This window comes from Lissotriton helveticus, chromosome 2_1, assembly GCF_964261635.1.
Source record: "Lissotriton helveticus chromosome 2_1, aLisHel1.1, whole genome shotgun sequence".
Taxonomy (NCBI): Eukaryota; Metazoa; Chordata; class Amphibia; order Caudata; family Salamandridae; genus Lissotriton; species Lissotriton helveticus.
Genome location: NC_136059.1, coordinates 2,079,475,052 through 2,079,496,199, shown reverse-complemented (window position 1 = coordinate 2,079,496,199; position 21,148 = coordinate 2,079,475,052). Strand labels below are relative to the sequence as shown.

Here is a 21,148-nt window from a genome sequence, read left to right as displayed (position 1 = left end):
TCAACGCACCCTTCATCCACTGGGAGTGAGCACCATCGTTTTGCTGCCTGCACAGAGAAAGATGTGCAACCAATGGTTTTCTTTTTGTAAGTCAGAAAAAACAGTTTTGGTGTCAATCTACAGCGAGGTAATCTTTTCAGGTAGTGTGTGTTGATCTTTTGATGGAAGGTTGGTGCTGTTCTATTCACTGCTTTGTGTGGCATAAACAGGGTTTTGAAGGTGGCTCCCTTTGTAATGGGCAACCAGTGAAAGGCCTTCAAAGCAGCAAGATGTTCTCTTATAGATTTATGAGCAGAAGCTGTTGTAGGGGCTGACTCCTGGATTCTTTGTAAACACCTCAAGACACAGAATCTTTGGTTAGGCTGGTGGCATAGTTGTCATGGATGTGCTCTGCATTATGAAGTCAGGAGTATTGCTGACATGCCATATATTTTCAAAAGCTAATTTTGCTGGGGCAAAGTCAGACACTTATAGGAGTACTTCTGGGAAAGTTATGTTGGCTCTTAAAGGCCAGTGCTGCAGAGGGGGGGAGTTGACCCTCTTGTCAGGCAGCCTGGACAATTCCTTTATAAATGATAATTTGGTCATGATATTTCTGGCAAACACTATTGTTACTAATGACCACTGTCTATGAGGTTGCCCGAGTGGGCGAAGCAAAGGTATGCAGTCCCAGAGTGCTGCTGGAGAGTCATGGGGGCATTGCATCTACTTTGACTCTCATGGCGTCTGCTGACCAAGTTTTCCCCTGTCAGTTAAATACTAAACCCTCTCGCCCACCATAACAATGCAGGATGGGAGAGGAGTGGGGAGTGGCCAGAGCAGGTGGATTAATTTACAAATATATTCGAAATTCTCCCTTCTTTATTGATGTGAGCACAAACACGCATATACTCACAGCAATGCATATTGAAAAAGAAGAACTACTCAACATATGAGCTCTTACACCTGTTTTTTCGATTATCAGCCCTCATGTCTAACAAGTAATGGGATCTTAGGTGAGAATGATGGCAGCACATTCCTGGGAGAGAATAAAAGGGACACGTGGAAATGCTTGATTTACTCAAAATCACTAGCAGTGCATTCCATGCTATCGTTTTAGCTCATCACTATCATTTCAGAAAGAACCAATCACTTGGGCCTTGGTTTTGCTCCTCGTCGCCCCCCACCCCATTTCTGTGTGTGTGTTTGTGCTCTGTGTGTGTGTGCAAATGCAAAAGGTCTCGCATTTGTGAGAGATTAAGGTATTGGCATTGTAAATGACAATGCCATTTATTTATCTGTTTTCAAAACCAACACATAAATACAAAATGTGTCATTTACAATGCCAATAGCTCTAACTTTTACAAAGGCGAAACCGTTGCATTGTAAATGCTTGTTTAATTTGGGTCTCAATTAGGGTCTATCCCGCTGGACACTGCACTCACTATTTATAAAGCAAGACCTACTGCAGTGGCTACCTATAGTGCTAGTGTATGGGGGTACACCGATTCCAGTGTTACAAAATAGTGAGAATAAATGTCTGCACAGATTATGGTCATTCCCTTGCAGTACACAATCATCAAAGGCCCATATGGATTTAGATCTGCAATTCATTAAGGATATTATAAAATGTACACCCACTTTGCCTTTCAATTTGGTCAAGACCAGAGGCTGCACTGACAGTCCATAATTAATGATTGCCTAAAACTTTCAAAAGCTCATAAGATCAAGTGGCTGATTTATGTAAAGAGTGAACTATATGCAATTGATAGGACAGAACTATTTAACAACCTCAATGAATATTGATAGTCACACACTGTTACTGGTGAAAAAGTATTTATTGGACTGTATAATGGAGAAGAGATGGGAAGTTATGGGGAGAAAGACTAGGGTAATGGTATAGATCCCATTGCGAACTAGACAGAGCATTGAGCATACTCCTGGAAGGTGCCGTGCCATCAGAGATTTCTTTTGCTGAGGTTTAGATTGGGTTTGGCACATTTTTTGGTGTCCTATTTTTATTTTTATTTATTTTATTGTGAAGGTTTTATATAGCGCTAGCTCCACCCGAAGGTATCAGAGCGCTTTACATCATCAATGGAAGTACACAATAAAAAAACAATCATGGTAGTTGACCAAAAACGGGTTATACCGATGTTAAATAGTGATTAACGGCACATATAGGAAGAGATAGAGCAACAAGTTGCAGGAACCAGAATGTTATTGTAAATAGGAAAGAGACAGGGAGGGAGAAAGGGGGCAACAAGATGAAAATGGGGGGTGAAGGAGGGTAGTCTAAGGAGGGAGGAGAAGAGGTAGTCAGAAAGGGGATATGGGATTTAGTTTCCCCAGCATGTAGTGAGCAAATGAATTTTAAGGTCTTTTTTTAATCTGGGGTAGTAGGGGTTGCATCGAAGGTCTTTGGGTAGGGCATTCCAAATGGTTGGGGTTTTACCAGATATGGAGCGGGATTTTGAAGCAGCTTTTTTGAGATGGGGGGGAATGAGAAGAAGAGTGTTGGAGCTTCTCAGTGTTCGGGTACAGCCAGCTTTTTTAAGTTTATTTAAGTTTAGTTGAGAGGTAGGAAGGGGTCTTCTGGTACAGGGCTTTGTGAGTAATACAGGCAATTTTATAGGAGGATCTGCCTTCTATGGTGAGCCACTTGAGGGGCTTGAGGGCAGGGGAGATGTGGTCAAAGCGTTTACAGTTCGTTGTTAGCCTGGCGGCGAGGTTGAGAACGGATTTGAAGGGGGCCAGGTGGATTTTGGGGGTGCCAGAGAGAAGGGCATTACCATGGTCTATTTTGGATAGAACAAGAGACTGGATAATTAATTTGAAGTCTTCAGCTGGGATAAAAGGTTTGATTTTTTTGAGATGCCGGAGAGTGAAGAGTGCCCTTTTTGCAGAGTTCTTGACATGGGAGTTTAGTGTGAGTTTATTGTTGATGGTGATGCCTAGTGATTTAACCGAATCGGCGAGGGAGAGAGATCAGTTTAGCGCATTAAGGTCGGCGATCCATGTTTGAATGGGGAGAGGGTTGTTTTTGGGAGAGAAGAGGATGATCTCAGTTTTGTTAGGATTTGAGTTTGATGATTGTTGTGAAACCAGGTTTGGATCTTGGTCCAGGCCGAGTTAAGGTGCAGGATATCAGCATGGGATTTTATTTTATAGTACAATTGGGTGTCGTCAGCATATAGGTGGTAGTTGATTTTTTTCTTGTTTGAGTATCCGGGTAAGGGGTTCCATAAAAAGGTTAAAGAGAGCGGGAGAGAGGATGGATCCTTGAGGGACACCAAGGGCGACAGAGGTTGGGCTAGAGAGGCAGTTTTGAATTTTAATTTGTTGGGTTCTATGTTGAAAGTAGGAAGTGAACCAATTAAGGACAGTGCCACTGAGGCAGAATCGATTTTTGAGTGTGTGGAGTAAGGTTGGGTGGTAAACTGTGTCAAATGCCGCGGAAAGGTCAAGAAGGATGAGTAGGTAGGCATCACCCTTATCCAGGGCTAGGTGAATATCATCAACTATGTTGAGAAGCGCGGTTTACGTGATGCACCCTTTGCAGAAGCCAGATTGGAGGGGGTCAAGCAGGTTGAATGTGTCAATGTGCTTGTCCAGTTGGAGGAGGGCACATTTTTCCAGGGCTTTGGAGAGGAGGGGGAGGCTGGAGATGAGGCGGAGATTATTAGGGTCGTTGGGGTCAGCTTTGGGATTTTTGGGAATGGGAGTGATTTGTCCGAGTTGAAGGGATATGGGTACACTCCCTGTTGAGAGGGAGGAGTTGATGATGTTGGTCCAGTAGGGGACAATGACATGTTTGTGATCTTGGATGAGTGCGGAAGGGAGAGGATATTTGGTGTGGGAGGAAGGTTTAATTTTGGCTAAAATGTTGAAGACCTCCTGTTCAGATACAGGGTGGAAATTATGCCATGAGGCGTTATTTTTAAGCAGAAGGGAAATGGGTTCAGGAGGGGTAAGAGAAAGGAGGGGGTCTGGGAAGTGTTCTGAGGGGGAGGTGGAAGAGGTGCGGTGATCAGGGGTGGTTGAGGGGTGAGCGAGGGAGTATTGAGGAAAGAGTGGTCTATTTTTGCGATTTTTTCACAGAAAAAGTTGGCAATTTCTTCACATTTGTTAGTGGAGGCTACCAGGTTAAGGGGTGCAAGGGCAGTTTGGTTTCTAATAATCATTAACAGTTCTCTAGGTCTGTTTTTGGCATAAGAATGTTGAAGACGAAAAAATGACGCTTTCTCTGAGGAGATGTGTTTTTTGTAAGAAGATCTCGCAGTTCTAAGGAGGGAAAGATGGGATGGGGAGGGGTGTTGTCTTCATGTTCTTTCCGCCAGTCTCAGCGAGTGTCTTTCTTTATTAAGGTCTAGTGTGAACCAAGATTTAGAGGGGGCATTTTTTTAATGTTTTAGTTTTCAGAGGGGCAAGTTGGTCTAACACCTCCGTTACAGTTTTGTTGAAATGTTCCGTGAGATCATTAGCATTTGTATTGGGGGGGGGGGGGGGGGGGGGTGAGACTAAGTTGGGATTGGAGTTTATGTTCTTGTGCACCAGGAGGGATTTGTTTAACATTTCTAGCTACGATTGTAGCTTTATTTATTTTTATAGGGTCAGGAGGGGCTGGAGGAGATATTGTGAATAGAATGAGATGGTGGCCAGACCAGTCGATAGGGATGATGTTGGATAGGGTAGTAAGATCTGGGTTGGAGATGATTGCGTCTAGGATAGCTCCTTTTGGCGTGGGTAGGGGAGAGGCAAAGTTGGTGTTGTTTTAAAAATGTAGGTTTAAGATTCTTTTTGACATTTTTCGAAAGGTAGGGAGGATATGGAATGGTCCAGGAGATTGGTCCGTGTTTGATGAGGGCAGCCTGTTTCTCGGTAGGGGTCTGAGGGGGGGATGGTGTGTTGGTGGTATTGAGGGGGGACACGGTGGTGGGGTTAGGCTAGTAGAGAGAGGGGGAGCAAGCGAAGGGGTTGGGGAGATATTATAGACGAGGGGGCTAAGGATACGAGCGCGGCTGGAGAAGGGGAAATTTTAAGAAGAAGGGGGCTAAAAGTAATGTTATTTCCGAGAAAACTGTATTTATGTCCATGTGATGCGGTTACCCCTCAATCCCAATTGATCATGTTTTTTGTGTGAACTTCATAAAAAAGAAAGAAATTGGTTTTTAAAGCCACTTTTGAGACTTTTAAATATTAGGAAATGTAGAGAGGTATTAGAGTATTTGCACCTGCTCCAGACTGATCAAGTTTTTATTACTTTATAGATTTCTTGCTCATGCTATAAAATGTAGGAAAATAATGATGAACTTTCATGTTGTTTTAAATTTCATTAAATAAAAAGTTTTATTGTTATGATTACGGTCTTAATTCTGCCTGAAGAACTCTATCTGGACATTTATATTATAATTAATTTCCTTTTGTACATAGACCACTATATTGAATGAATATTTCAATGTTTTATTGTATGCTTTTAAAAAATTTTTAAACTGAATTAAGTATTTCTGAATGAATGAATGAATAATGTCCTCCTGTTGCCATTTTGTTTGGGGAAAAAAGCAATGAAGAACACCAAACAGTACAATAAGAAAAGCACAGGGCAATTCTTGAGAATAATCCAAAATAATTGGAAGATTCAAGAACACAAAAATGGGTGGAGACTTCCTATTAAGATAAATGAAAACTGTCTTGTCCAATCAAATCTCTTTCTTACATAGTCACATGATCTTCATGACTACCTACATCATCGCGGCTACCGGCGGCGGCCCGAAAACAGGCAATACCATTTTAAAGTGGTTTTCTCTAAAAAAAAGATTGCAGATAGAGAAGTTTAAACAGTATGCAAGTAAACCGCTATTCTCAAATATTGTTTAAAATATGTACATATATGTGTTTTACACTTTTTGAAAAACACGCGATCTTTGCAAATTTTCCTTGAGATCAGAACATAAGTATTGCAATAAATTGTGTCGAGCTCTCAACGATTACAAAATAAAAATTTTAATAAGTTTATAATGCATTGAAACAAATGAACACAGAGAAATACAAAAATGGGTGGTCTATTATGCAACTGTAGTATATATTATACAGTAGACATTTGCACAATAACAGAATAGTAAGTAATTTCACAGTACAAAGAAACGAAGAAGAGTACACATTTTCCACAAAAATTTAGACTCTTCTTTAAAAAAATTGTTTTCAATCAGAACATCATGTTTATTTTAGAACAATTGAAACTCAACAAGAAACCTTTAGAAATATTACCATAGCACATGCCCCAGGTAAACCTCCACTTGAGAAAAATTGAAATGAGTTTATCTTCTTAGGCTGTACGAATAGAAACCAAAAACGTTTCCTTTAAAAATCCATATTGAAAAATTATCTAAAATCCATAACAAAAGTGAATACATTGAAAATATATTGGAGTACAATCTGAACTTCAGTGAGTGTTACAACTAAATACTTTAATGACATCACCCCTTAAGACCAGAGAGCATGGGTCCGCTCTTTAAATACACTAAGTATGGAAATGCATAAAAACAACCACATCATTCACACAATCAACTGTACACCCATAAACACACTAACCTATGCACTGAAAGATCCAAAGCAGCACTCACAGTGCCACTCATAGATACAGACAGGCTATGATACAACCAGTGACAAATCCAGAAAGACATTCACGCAGAAACAAGCATCCTGGGACAGGTTTCGGGGTAACACCACTCATCCGCCAGGCTAGCTTAAAGCCAGTGGCAAAGTGAGCACTGGACCCACAACTGAGTATACATACCCTGCCAACTTAGGGCAAACAATGTAAACAAACACAAGGAGATGATGGACAGAGTGCTGAAGTTTTTCAGGCACTCACCCCCAGTCACAGATCTTGGTTGAATCCATCATCGTTATTTAGCTCACTTTGCCACCCCGGTTCAGACCCAGCTATATGCAAATCGGTCTTTGCCTCATGGTAACAGTCCAGCCCGAACTGCATAGTCAGGTCTTCCCTTGAACGGAAACAAGCATCCTGGGACCAGTTTCAGGGTAACACCCCTCATCAGCCAGGCTAGCTTGAATCCAATGGCAAAGTGAGCAAGGGACCCACATCTGGGCATACCCTGCCAACTTAGGGCCAACAAAGCAAACACAAGGAGATGATGGACGGAGCACGGGTGAGTGTCTGAGAGGTTTCAGCGCTCCGTCCATCATCGCTTTGTGTTTACATTATAGTTAGGCCCAAATTTTATTTGTACAAAACCACAGACATTTAGCAGTTCTAGTTGCCTGAGCTATGCCCCCGCAATGCACTGCTTATGACCTAACGTGACATCACTGATGACATCTCAAATTACATCACTGATGACATAAATCACAAAACCACAAACATATCCACTCACACCCTTTTTGAACCATTGATATACCCACTCCCACACTACCTCTCACATACCCATTCACAGAATTCACACAACCAATCACTCATGTATACAGGCACTCACACATCCAGCCTTACAGACAAACACTTACACACTTACTCACCCTTACAGCCACTGCCACAACCATTCATTCACCCATTCACTTACACACCTACTGATTCACCCTTACAGCCACTCACATAGACATTCAGTGTCCAATACAGCCACTCATACCCACTCACTTACCTATACACAAACTAAAACAGCTCCTCACTCACCCATACAGCCACTCACTGCCACCTATGCAGCCACTAACTCACCCATACAGTCATTCACACACCCACTCACTCACTCTGATACAGCCACTCACACAGCCACTCTCTAACCCATACAGCTACTCACATACCCAGCAATACTTCCATACAGCCACTCACACAACCATAAAGCCAATCAGACATCCATTGGCAGTCATTCAGACAGTCAAATAGGCACTCAGATGAGATATGTTAGAAATAGTATGACTGATTATTAGTACTGAAAGCATAGTTATTTAACTTATGCTGTGGCTTAAAATATATCTTTAAGTGGCAGGAACATTTATGAAACAATTACACTCAAGGGATTATCTCATAAGTGATGTAATTTGAGATGCCATCAGTGATGTCACTGACCATGTCATGAGTGACATAATATGTGAGGTCATAAGCAGTGCGTTGTGGGGAATAAGTTATAGTTAGCTCAGGTAACTATAACTACTGGATTTCTGTGGTTTTGTATGAGTAAAATGTGAGCCTACCTCACTGAAAGAAACAAAGTTTACTGGCTCATTATAGTTAGGCTCAGAAGGTAGGCAAGTGTTATAATCATTTTGATCTTCTCAACAAGTTGTGCAAAATCAAATAAACGTATGACTTTATTCTAAGTTGGAGACTCCTATGAAAGGGCTATATGAATGATCATATGGAATGTTTACTTTGTGTTGTGCCCTCAGATGGGTGGTTTTCTTAGCTAGAAGCTAAATACATACTTGCTTTAACTTAACTATTAGCAACACTATTATAGAATCAACAACAGGATGGGTGAAAGGGTGAGTGAAGAGGTTCTGTTTTTCGTATAGCAATTAAATGTTTTTACCTAATGTACTTCAGCACCCAAAATTGTGACAAATTTAAATAATGCACACCTTTTTACTAATCACCACATTGTACAGTCAACATGAAGTAACTTTGCCTGAGCACAAGATGTCAGAAATTAGATTATGTCATACACAAAAGCTTCGAAGAAAAGCAACTTGCCTCCTTCACTGACTGTGCGCTATGTATATTACGCTGGATTGCCTTGTTGTTGAACAGGTATTGTCTTAAATATCTGAACATTCTTGTTGCCAAGGGACTCCTTACTGCTGGTACTGCACTGTATAATGTAATATGTTTTAAAAATACAACTTAAATACAAAAAGAACTTCATTTTTTTTTTGAAAAACAAACTGATGTATTTTCTTATTATTTTCTCATGCATTGATTCAACATCTCCGTATTGTTAACAATTTAAAGCTCTGAAACGTACTTTCTTAAACTGGCTTACCTGAACAGCACACAAACGTAAGGCTACTCGATGTAGTCCAGATGCTTCACTGAGAGACTGGGGAGTAGTGCTAGGTACCCCACTTAAACAAATTTCGTAATAATAGACAGAATAAACTCACTGAGCTTAGATTCCCTTAGAAACACAGCAACCAAAAACATTAAGTTTTGAGTCTAAAATATCTGGACATTCACAATGATACAGATAGCCCTCAAATTGTTGAGAGCACAAAAAAGATTGGCTCTACACTGCACAAAAATGAAAATGATTGATTCATGTATTGGTGAATTTATAGAGTACTATCAGCTACTTTAGGAAAGAAGTGTCCTGGAGCTAAAACAGGAAGAGAAGATAGACAACCGCGTACCATGGTCATTCAAAAAAAGACATCTGGAATTACATGGTTTTCTTGAATGCCATCTCAATACAGTCAGGTTACCTTGAACTCATAAGGGTGTCGCTAATGCATTCCAAGTTTGGTAGTAACTAATGGTAGAATTAGATCTTTTATTAAACTTCAAGATCTTCACCAAATGAGCAGACTGGGCTCTGAGAGTGCAAGCAGGTGTATACTGAAAAATAACAAGGCCATGTAAGAACCCTCCCCACAACTGTAGATGGTTTTGTGGCATAGGCCCAAAGCTTTAAAAAACACAGCTCTTCTGGACGGGGAGGAAACGTAGGTTCTTCTTGAGCTTGTTGGAGATTAACGAGGATTTCTTCAGACCTAAGATCAGTCTGCTGATGCATTCTGGAGGAAGATCTTTAATTGTAGTTTAAATAACATCAGGTTACCTTAAGCTCATAAGGGTGGCAGTAATGCATTTGAGGCTTTAGTCATAACTAGTGTTTGAGCGCACATCCCAATTATGACTTTTTTTAAACTTCGGGGTCTTTACCAGACAAGCAGGCTGGGATCAGAGTGTGCAATGAGGCTTTTACTAAGAGAATAATGAGCCCACGTTAGAATCCTGCCCACGATTCTACAAGGTTTTGTGGCATTAGCAAAGAGCTTTAAACAAACATATTTTTCTGGAAAGGGAGCCAAAGTAGCTAATTGGAAACTGACAAAGATTTCTTCAAGCAGAAGGTCATTCTGGCTGCCGCATTTTGAAGCATCTGCATTTTACATAAAAGATATTTCAGCAACACCACCAGCACTCCTTTCTGGTGAACACACGGGTTTGAATCATAACTTTTCTAGCCGAAGTTGGAAAGAAAGGGAGAATTTTCTAATTATGCTCAAAAGACAGAACCCCGCGGAGCACACAGTTGGAATATGTTTCACAAAAGACAGATCAAAGTCCAAAGTCACTCCTAGATTTGGAGTCCTTATCGTCTCCATCTACAAGTCCTTTGACAAGGTGCTGACTGCACCAAAAAGCTCAATTTCAGTTTTACTGTTTTTAAAGAGCAGTGAGTTAAACTCATCAACATTGATTCTCCTTACAGGCAGTCCTTGCGATTCTGTGCAGTCGGTTTTGGATTGTTGTCTAGTCTAACAACCCATTGAGTATCGTCAGAAGGACTCTATAGGTACGCAAAGGGTGCCATGCACAGATTAAAGAGAGTAAGACTCACAACCGAGCCCTGTGGGGCCTCAGTCATAATAGGCTTAGTTAGGAGCAGATCTAAAGTTGGCCAGGGCGCTGTTTGTGTTCAATCCTGTAAAAGCGGCCTTGCCGAGAAGATGAAGGGGCATAGCTCCCACTGGTGTAGTTTACTGCGAATTATCAAAGTATGCCAGGGACGTTAAAAAGCTAAATAAACTGATCAGCAACGTGCAGGCAGCAAATGCAGCTTGTTACAACAAATGCCTGAATAATTTAGAATGAACAACCTGGAGCAATAGCTCACATGACGTTAAGGAAACATTTTATGACAGCCACTGAAAGTGCTTGAGCAAAAGAATCTGTGCAAACATGAACAACGTGTGCGCCAAACACGGCGAGAAAAATGCAGATAAAATCGGTCGGCAGTTTAAAGACGCAATAGAGGAATACGTGGGTCTCTGTATTTTAAGCTGACAGTGTCACTCTACGCCGCCTCTGTAGAGAAGCCACACAGATAATTCCACAAAGACCTTTAAACTCCAATATAAGGGTGTGCGTTGGCGTTTCGCAACCAACCCGTCGTGCAGGTTTCCGAGACAGGTTTACAACTACGCCCGCCATTTTCACCATATTGCACAATTTGTGTAATTTTGTATGAAATTTGTCAAAAAAGACAGTGTTTCACGGGAAACGAAAAAAAGAAATAATATTACAAATTTAAATTTCCACAAATGTAAACATATAAAACATTTACATATGTGCAATGGCAGCACATTAACCAATTAGATTATACCTTTAATCCGCTATCTATACCGAATCAAAGAAAGAGCATGATTCCATTTCATATACCTTAGACACAATTCGATTCACCGAGGGCCGTTTTAGGGCGGGCAGGTAGGTGAGGGTGACCGAAAAGGAAACGGGTCTCGACTGAAAATAATTCAACGTTCTTCTCTTCAGATAATTACTACATCGGAATGTGAGGCGAGCAATCATCGATTGGGCATCGGAGTGTACGTGTATTCCCTGGGGAACTGAGAAGGAAGGAAGGAAAGGACGGGAGGGTGCTGGAAATGTCATTCAGCTTTTACGCATAAGATGGAGTCTCGGGCTGCTGGTATGTGAAGCGGCACTAATCGCCGACAGATAAGGGGTGGTTTAGTAGCGGGGGGAGAGAATCCTTCCGCCTAGATTGCGTAACGAGCGCATCTAAATAATAGAAGAATGATCTAAAAAAACAACCTCGTTAAAGAGTAAACCTCACAGTTCGGTAGCTCACAGGCAGGGCATACAAGCAGCTGAGCTCGGCACTTTACGCGGCGTACCTCTTTTATGTAGCTCCCTGAGAGGAATCCCGTCTCCGCCCCCGTCGTAGGGCAAGTAGGGGTCGGATGAGATATCCATAGAAACTCAGAACAAAGAAGCAGTGGTGTTAGTTAGATGTGGACATCCGCTGCGTGTCCGAAGCCAGCAAGGAGGGCCGCTGCCATGTTTGAGCAGCCGCTGCACTGGGTGCTGCTGCTGCTGCTTGCAGTAACCCGGCGCTGCCACAGCTGATGATGTCACCAGAGGGAAAGGATTGCAGCCCTGTTGCTAGTGGCTACAATCTGGCCGGGCTTTGAAGGCGGAACAGAGATCATCTCAATCAGCAGGCCTGCTGCGTGTGAAGATGACTAAGCTAGACGTGTACCAGGAAAGTCTCGGTCTGGGAAACCACTTCAAGGACAGGTGCGGGGGCGTCACTGGGACAGAAAATAAGCCTGGGCATCAAAAGAAATGGGGCATCTATTAGCTAATCAGATAGCTAAAAAAAAGTGGCCCACACTAGCAAATCAAGGCAGGTTTAGACCGTTTAAAGGCAGGCTGTAGCAGTGGCGACACTAGGGTAGGTGTCACCTGGTGCGGGTAACTCATGGTGTCACCCCCTCACGACATAAACCAAGGAGTCACAGCACTTCAGTATTAAAATAGTTTTATCTACTCCAGATCATAAGTTACAAGTTGCCGCACAAGTAACAGCATTCCACGTTATGCAGCATTTAAGGCATCCGTGTCAAGCTGCCAGCATACACATACACTAAAATCACGAAACTATGACATCATCCATATGAAATAGCTCTACCTTCTGTATTGATGGATGCATACCCTTAAGACTGGGTAGAGGCGATATTATAAAAGTTGTTATTGAGTATATTGTGATATGCTATGTTTGAATATATGGGATGCACGTCATATGATGTCAGATGGTCGATTTGTATCCAAGGTTCCATGTCTTCATGGTGTCCACTTCTAAGCCTTCCTGGGCCCACCACCTCTGACTCCATGACCGTGTCCCATGCCTGCCTGCCTCCCTGTGCCTGTGCGTGCATGACTCGATATTAGCCTGTGCCACTTGCCCCCTCGGTGTCAGGCTTGTCCCTAGGCACAAGTACTTGTGTCTCTGTCCTAGTGTCCATGTTTTTCTGGATCTCCTGGTTTCTTTGTCGACACAACCTTCTACTCCACTGTCATGAGCAAGTGACTAAAGAGACTGCTACTCTAGGAACACATCTTGTTTCTACTCTTTTCTTAAATTTGAAAGAGCAATTTGACCAAACCACACAATACAAGGCTGTTTGTTTCCACTGCTTAGGCACATATTGTTTTTTTGCAGTGGGCTTTAGTCAAAGGATTTAAAGTAAAGAAGGAATTAATCCAAAATAAACACGGACCTAGGAGAAGAGTCATACTGATGGTTTAATGACTTCTGGTTATCATTATCCTTAGTAATTACTGTCCTCGTATTAGTCATTACTTAGGAGGCGTTCTCCACCTCTAGATTGGAGAGAAAGACTTGGAACTATGCTGTTAGCTGACACTACCCACCCGTACGTCCTATAAATGGCTTGCACTCCCAAAATTGTTCCTGATGTTACCAAGTCTTATTAAAGACCAGCAATCGAAGGTGGGTGTTGTGTGGTAATGGATGTGGCGAGGGCGATAATGACTAAAGATAATGAAGATTACCGAAAAGTAATTAAGTTTTTAAGCCAACATCCACCGGGCTTGTGGCCAGTCGTTATTTAAGAGGACTATCAAAGCCATTAAATAGCCTTTGAAAGCAAAGTAAAATCAACAAACAATTTAAATGCAGTAAAGAATTATATACGAATGGTCTAACGGAACAAAATAAATAACTGATTGTGGAAGAATAGAATTCAAGACACCTTGCTCAAGTAAGCAACCTTTCAACCCAGCATTTTGAATACGATAATGGTTGGCATGGCAAAGGTGTTTGGAAAGGCCCAAGCGGCTGCTCAACAAATCTCAGAAACCGACTCTCCATTCTACCCAAGAAGGCTCTACCCCATAGATCTATCCTAAACAGATTTTGGAATGGAATTCCAGAGAGTTGGCCAAAGAAATGGTAAATTTTTGACACAGCAGCTTATGGAATAAGAAGAAACCTTGTACTGAATCTGATTGTGTGCCACTGCACTGCCACATTTCTAACTTAGTTCATCATATTTAATTTATAAATGATATTTCTCTCTCTCACCGACTGCCTCCGGAGTCCGGACCCAGGAAGTCAGTCCCAAATTTGAAGGGGAGACGACGGCGCTCGCCAGATATCAAAAAGAAGATGGTGGCGATGTCGGTGACACGAATGCTTTATTCTAGCACGCACGCACTCCCCTGCGCTGCCGTCTCGTCTCCTCCCTGGCGCGTGACCGCCGCGACGCGTCAGAGCACAGCGCGCGGGGGCTGTCCCAGGGCCGTCATTGGTACTAGCGCTAGAGATTGACGGCCCTGGGACCCACAAACTGGGTACGCTGCGCATCCGCATCGCACCAGCATCTTCACATTGGTGCGTGCGTGCGTGGCGACGTGCTACAGTGCAGTGCACACTGACAGCAGTAGCAGTATTTTAATTTGTAAGCAGGTGTGCAACTGCTGCGAGTGCGCACCGTGATGGCGTGCGCTTGCGGCTTGCACCGTTGCACGCACTGGCAGCAGAGCAAAGGTGATGCTGAGCCGAGGGGCTGCACTTCACTGTGCAGTGAGCCAGCCAGCGTAACTAACCAGATTGGTGTCAACCCTGATGGGGTGACACCTGGTGCGGTCCACACCCCCCGCACCCCCTAGTGACGCCACTGGGCTGTAGAACTGTTTTGCAAGGTGCATGAGGCATTTGTGCTTGTTGCAGGTAATGTTTGTTTTAAGATCAGGGAAATCAACCGTAAAAAGCACTGGCAAAGCACATAGGTCTCGGCAGTGTTTGAAATGGAGAAAAAAGGGAAGGTACCCTGTACCAGAGTATCTGCTTGTTTCTGAGTAGTGCCGGTACTCTCCACTTAAAAGTATCACGTCACAACTTGAGAAGTGCAGGTACTTTCCTTTTCAAATTAAAAAAAATATCGTCCCATTTAAAGCACTGTATCTCGGCATTTCGAGAGCTATTGGTGTTGTCAATGACAATATCTTTTAACCATGTGTCATGGAGTGGATGTATGTGTGGGTTGGATAGGACATGTTTGTTGTGGAATTGAGTGGCATGGAATTGTGTGGTGGTGAGTGGAGTTATGAGTAGTGGAATTATGTGGCATGGTTTGTAGTGGAAATGTGTGGATAGTAATTATGTGGTATTGAGTGTACTGGAATTATGTGGAGTGGGATTGTGTGTCATGGAGTGTAGTTATGTGGAGTGGTATTGTGTGTGGGAAAGTGGCATGTAGTGGAGGGAAATTATGGGGTGTGGTGTGGTGTTGAATTTTGTGGTATGTGGGATTCTGAGTTGTGGATATATGTGTGGTGTGTAGAGGAACTGTGATGTGGAATTATGTGGTGTGGGATGGAATTGCGTGGAGTTCAATTGTGTGGCATGGAACTGTGCGGCATTGAGTGTAAATATGTCGAGTGGAATTATGTGGCCAGATAGCCCACTCCTCATTCACTCAGGATTTATAATTGAGCTGTTATGTGTGCACTATTTGATTCAATGCCTATTATACTTCCCATGTTTGACTCATGTTTTGATTGTTACCTTTCCCTATAACTGTAAAGCGCTCTGAAATACTTCGGGATCAAGTTCCTGCTATATAAAACTTTATAAATAAATAAATGGTGTGGCGTGAGGAGACTAATAATTTGAATTTAATGTGGCAGTGGCCACATGGGCTGCCAGGTGTCAGCCAAAGAAAGACAAGAGGTTAACTTCTTTCCTGTGGAGAGCTTTATTTGATTGTTTAGTGGCAGAAGGACAATGTTTTTGTCATATGCTGCTGCTATTGATGGTTATGGCAGAAGGAAGAATTGATGTGTGCGCATGTGTGATTTGTGGAGAGAAGTAAAGGGGGCTGGCAGGAAACAAAGATGGTACATGTCACAGTGACAATGTGTATTGTTGTACTAACTACGGACAGGGATGTTACTGCCAGAAGAAAGGTGTGACTGGGACAGTTGTGGAGTCCCCCATGTTACCATATCCATCAAAATACGGCTGCATGTCTTCTGTTAGGCATCCCTAGGCATTTGTGAATCCGAAATCATTTGAATAAGCTTGATTAGCTCCCAGTTAGGAACCATATCATCTTCAAGGCCCTCTGCATTACTTATAGAGCACTTCATAACACTGGCCCTATGTTTTTGAGACAACTACTTTACTGGTATGTGCCAAAAAGGCATTTGCGTTCCGAAGGAGCTAAACTGCTAGCAATTTTGAGAGTTTTCAAGGCCAGATGGGGATGGCAATAGCTTTAAGGCAGCTGCCCCCAACCTCTGGAATACACTCTCTCTTTCTATCAGAAGTCTTCCAACTCCATTTGCCTTTAGGAAGGCCTTGAAAACCTGGCTATTTGAGCAATAGTCATTCTCTTCTTTCGTCTTAAATATATTGGCATAATGTACCGCTCAGCGCCAAGACACCCTCAGGTATTCGTGCGCTCAACAAATGTTATTAACATTAACATTGAGCGTTTGAATGGCAATACAATGCATTGTGGGTGTTGTAAATTTTGGTTCAACCTAATTGGACTACTACACTTCAAAACAATAATCTGTTAAAGGAAAGCCCATGGCTGGAATATGTGGGCCGAAATAACAGGGAGCAACCAGTAGCCCTAAACTGGAGAGTAAGAGGCATAAAAAAGATGGAAAATGGGCAAGCGACAAACAAAACACTACAACTTTTGAAATGTGCGTAAGGAGCTGTGTTATAAGTTGGAGAGGTGGGGTAATTTCCCAGAAGTGGTGACAAGAGACGCCAGCTTGTTTTTGGTCAGGTGTATCCCGTTCAGTACTGTATTTTTTTGGTTCTTATTCTGGGATATGCATTTTAATAGGGTGGGTAGTGAACTCACTAATACAGAAAAGAAATTGCTGGGTGAAATACACCATCTGAATGAGGAGAACTTGAGATTTTATCGGACGCAGCATTGATTAGCAATTCGCTGTGCAAAGCTGCAGCTGTACTTTTCCTTCAGAACTATAATAAAAGACAGTTCCACAAGCAATTCACAACCGTGGTAGCTATTTACAAAGGAAAACTGATGCAGGGTGCCCACTTTCTTACCTCTTGCTCATCAATAGCATTTCTTTTTAACCATGTCCAGTCTCTTCTCTCTATCACCACCCAGTGATTGTTTGACGACTGTTCTCTACAGCTATACCAACCCTGTCATAATCTATGTGATTGTTTTCTTATCCTGATTTACAAAAAAAGGGGTGACCCGGTGTCCCTCAGAACCTGGGTATATAATAGTTCATAAAATGTTTGGTTCTGTTGGGTGAGACAGGTTATTTGGACAATGCTCATAGATGCATAAAAAATGAATCAACTCTCTGATACAAGGAAAAGTGTTTCGATGAGAAATCAATTACTCAAAACATGAAAAAACCAAGGTTATATATTCCAAAGTATTGTATTGTACATATTAACACATCTTTGCTCCTTTATAAAACTGAATTACTTCATTCATAGAACAATTTATACAAACATAACAAGACCATGAAACACAAATTTGTGACTTGTTGTGAAATAAGTGCTTAGTGAACAGGGAAATATATACAGTGCTGGGAATGAATCTATACAAGTATATATACAGGTACACTTGGGTTTTTGGTCAGATGGTGGTTTGATTTCAACCAAGGATTCCTTCGATTACTGTGGGAATCCTGGTGATTCTGAACCTTTAAATTCGTCGATGTTTCGACCCTGGTGTGCCCCAGTGGGTGGTCACGTCGGGTCTTTCTCAAGACAGAAGGGAAAGGGGTGGTTTTCAGATCAAAGCAGGGGAACTTTTCAGTTGATCTGGTGTGGCTCCGTGGCCATTCGCATCTGTTGCTTGTCTGGCGGGGAGAACAACGATTTCTCCACCCAGAAGCGGCATCAGTCTGATGCCGCTTCCGGGTGCAGAAATCGTTGTTCCCTTCTGTCTTGAGAAAGACCCGACGTGACCACCCACTGGGGCACACCAGGAATCCTTGGTTGAAATCAAACCACCATCTGACCAAAAACCCAAGTTCTATGAATGAAGTAATTCAGTTTTATAAAGGAGCAAAGATGTGTTAATATGTACAATACAATACTTTGGAATATATAACCTTGGTTTTTTCATGTTTTGAGTAATTGATTTCTCATCGAAACACTTTTCCTTGTATCAGAGAGTTGATTAATTTTTTATGCATCTATGAGCATTGTCCAAATAACCTGTCTCACCCAACAGAACCAAACATTTTATGAACTGTTGTCTTATCCTGTCAGAACTGATTCTATGTCAGGATCCAGAATTGTATGCCTCTGCCTGCCCCTGGTGAGTAACGCCATCATTTGGGGAGGGTCTGTACCGGATATGAAGCCTGCTTTTGTATTGAGACACACTGTGCAGCACCAGGGTAAGTTTGAATATGTTCTACGCCCTCGGGGTCTGTATTGACTGGCAGGTAGCTCTGCCTTGACGGGACACGCTCACAGGTGGCGTAGTTTCCATCATAGACCTATATTTTTCAAGAGAGGGCAGTGTCCCCGGAGCTTGGACCTCTACTGGCTGGTGGCTCTGCCCAATATTGATTGCGGGACCCCAGCATTTGAATTTGCAGTGCTCTGCTCTATATTGCTTCGCTGGTCCCCAGCCTCAATTTTATAGTTCTCAACCGTGCTTGGTGGTTATTCCATTAAGCAGCATGATTGCTTCTTCAGGAGCATCAGTGAAAGCACCACTTGATCGCTCTGAGGGCTGTCAGCATGTCAGATCATGGGGATATGCAATCGGATGAAGATCCCCTGGCCCAGTTACCCAGGGATAATGAGTTTTACGATGCAGTAGATGCATCCATTTACAGAGCAGGGCCCCAGGGAGCAGCACCTGGTGCAGCAAATTGCACAGGAATGCACCAAGTGGGCCCAAAATCCAGCTATGCCAGCTCCCAACCCCCCCCCCTCAGCTACGGCCCAACCTCAGGATGGCCAGCCTGTCCCACCCAAACACCCATAAAAGATGGGGTGGATCAAAACGCCTTTGGGTGTCCCTGTGAGGCGTTTCTGGTGCAGAATCAGTCTCTTGTGGTGCCCTTTGGCACCGCTCCCTTGTCCAAGGCAGCCTCACCCGCTCTTCAAGCCGATCAGCCAAGGGGTGATCCCCAAAGAGACACAGATGAGGAACCTAGCCCCTCCAGATCCTGGTGCTCTTTACCTTCTCCTCTTCTCATTGAGCCCCAAGCCGCTGAAGAGGGGTCAGACATGTTGGACCCAGAATTATTCCTTCATCCTCGATCATCTGAGTGGACAACTTGCATAAAAGTGACTAATTACGTTGCAAGCAGGATAAGGACCGCAATGGGGAAACAGGCCCATAGCTGTCTCAGGATGGAATGCCAGCAATCCTCTCTGGATGGCAAGGTGGCACAAACCCCAGAGTTGGATCCCAGGATGGCCACCTTTTTAGTCAAGTTTATTAAGGACCCAAAAGGAATGCTGAGATTGATAGATTTGTTTCATATCTGTACTGACATTAGCCTGTTTTGTTAGTTACTTACAAAATTCTTATCCTTCTGACATGTGCAGCAGCAGAGCCCATAGTGCTCGACTTTTCGTACATACATATGACGTTGTAATATGTAACTGCTGTCATTTACTATGCAATCTTCAATAAATAAATTAAAAAAAAAAAGTTTATTAAGGACCCGAAGAAGGGTATAGGCAAATCCTGAAAGGCTTGCCAGGACAAACTCTTGGACATCCCTGGCCCCATTAAGATGATCCTGGATATAGCAGAAGATGCAAAAGCTTCAGGCACCCTCAGTTCCCCGGAGACTCTCTCTAGTTGGGCTCAGCAGGCAGTGGTTTTCCAAGGAAATGCCAACTGTGCGCTTTCTCCCGAGCATGGTTGCTTGTTCCTCATTAAGGTGGACCCCAAGTTAGGGGATTTGGCAGATTCTGAAGGAGGGGCGGTGGCGCAAGGGGGACTGTTTGGTGAGCCCTATATTAAGGAGCTCGGTAATTTTGTGAATAAATGTACTTCTTTAGATAAGGACCTGTCCTCGATTAAGCGTGTGTTCTCCTCCCAGATTTTTTATGGGGTCGGTAGACGGAGGGGCCGTTCGACCGACCAGTTCTTCCAAAAGTCCAGAGGACACGCCTCCAAGTGTGGGCAGTTGCATGATCAATCCGGCTATGGAAATGTCTGTCCAACCAGTGCCAGAAGGTCAGGAGGCCGAGGTTTCAGAGGGGCCGATGCTGCCTCAAATTCCAGTAAGTGTCTCTTCTTCTTCCCTCTTAAAAGTGGGGGGGTCAGCTGGCAAATTTTGTACATGTGTGGGGGAGGCTCACGAGTGATGCCTGGGTCTTACATACAGTTTTGCGGCCAACCCTTTCAGGAGACATGTCGCAGGCCTATTCAGTTTTCAAGGCACGAGGCAGACTAGATGGACGCAGAGGTTTCCTCACTCCTGGAGAAAGGAGCTATTTGTCTTACCTCCCCTTACCCTCAGGGTTTCATCAGCAATATGTTCTTAGTCGACAAAGCAGAAGGAAGGAGAGGCCGGTTTTTAATCTGCGCAAATTCAACGAGTGGCTGGTTTATTGCCATTTCAAATTGGAGGGGATGCATCCCCTTTGGGATGTCTTGTGCTCAGCGGACTGGATGGTCTGACTGGATCTGAAAAACGCGTACCTAGCCATTCCGATTTTTCCTCCTCACAGGAGGTTCCTACAATTTGTCTGGTGGCAGCAGATGTTCAATTTCACGACTCTTTCTTTCGGTATGTCCTCTACTCCGTGGTGCTTCACAAAATTGCTTTGTCTCGTCGTGGCGTTCTTGTAGGCGCAGGGGGGGGGGGCACCTTATTGTGTACTTAGGCGATATGCTTCTTTTTGCTCAAGATCCCCAGCAACTGATGCAACAATCGCATCAGGCGGTAAACCTGTTGGAAAGTCTTGGTTTTGTGATGAATGGGAAGAAATCCCTTCTGGGGCCTTCTAAAACTGTAATCTTCTTGGGGTTTTTCATAGATTCTACCGAGGCCACCCTCAGTCTTCCTTCTCGGAAGATATCCATGATTAAACACAAACTTCACAGGACTCTGGCCAAGCAGAGGGTGACCTTAAGACAAATCGCACAACTGGTTGGTCTGCTGTCAGCC

General features: G+C 43.2%; 1 protein-coding gene across 5 annotated transcripts in view; it reads right to left on the bottom strand.

Moving 5' to 3' along the window:
• CLCN3 (chloride voltage-gated channel 3) overlaps nucleotides 1-21,148 on the bottom strand; it is a 509,534-nt gene that overhangs the window by 276,240 nt on the left and 212,146 nt on the right. The window contains exon 1 of one of the 5 annotated variants that reach the window (XM_078677058.1): nucleotides 11,857-12,425. The exons of 3 other annotated variants lie outside the window; for them this stretch is intronic. In XM_078677058.1, coding sequence (XP_078533184.1) covers nucleotides 11,857-11,935 — 79 coding nt within the window. In that variant the 5' untranslated portion in view covers nucleotides 11,936-12,425. Of the gene's footprint in view, nucleotides 1-11,856; nucleotides 12,426-21,148 lie in introns of those variants that run through there. One more of the 5 variants, XM_078677055.1, reaches the window with a different exon arrangement.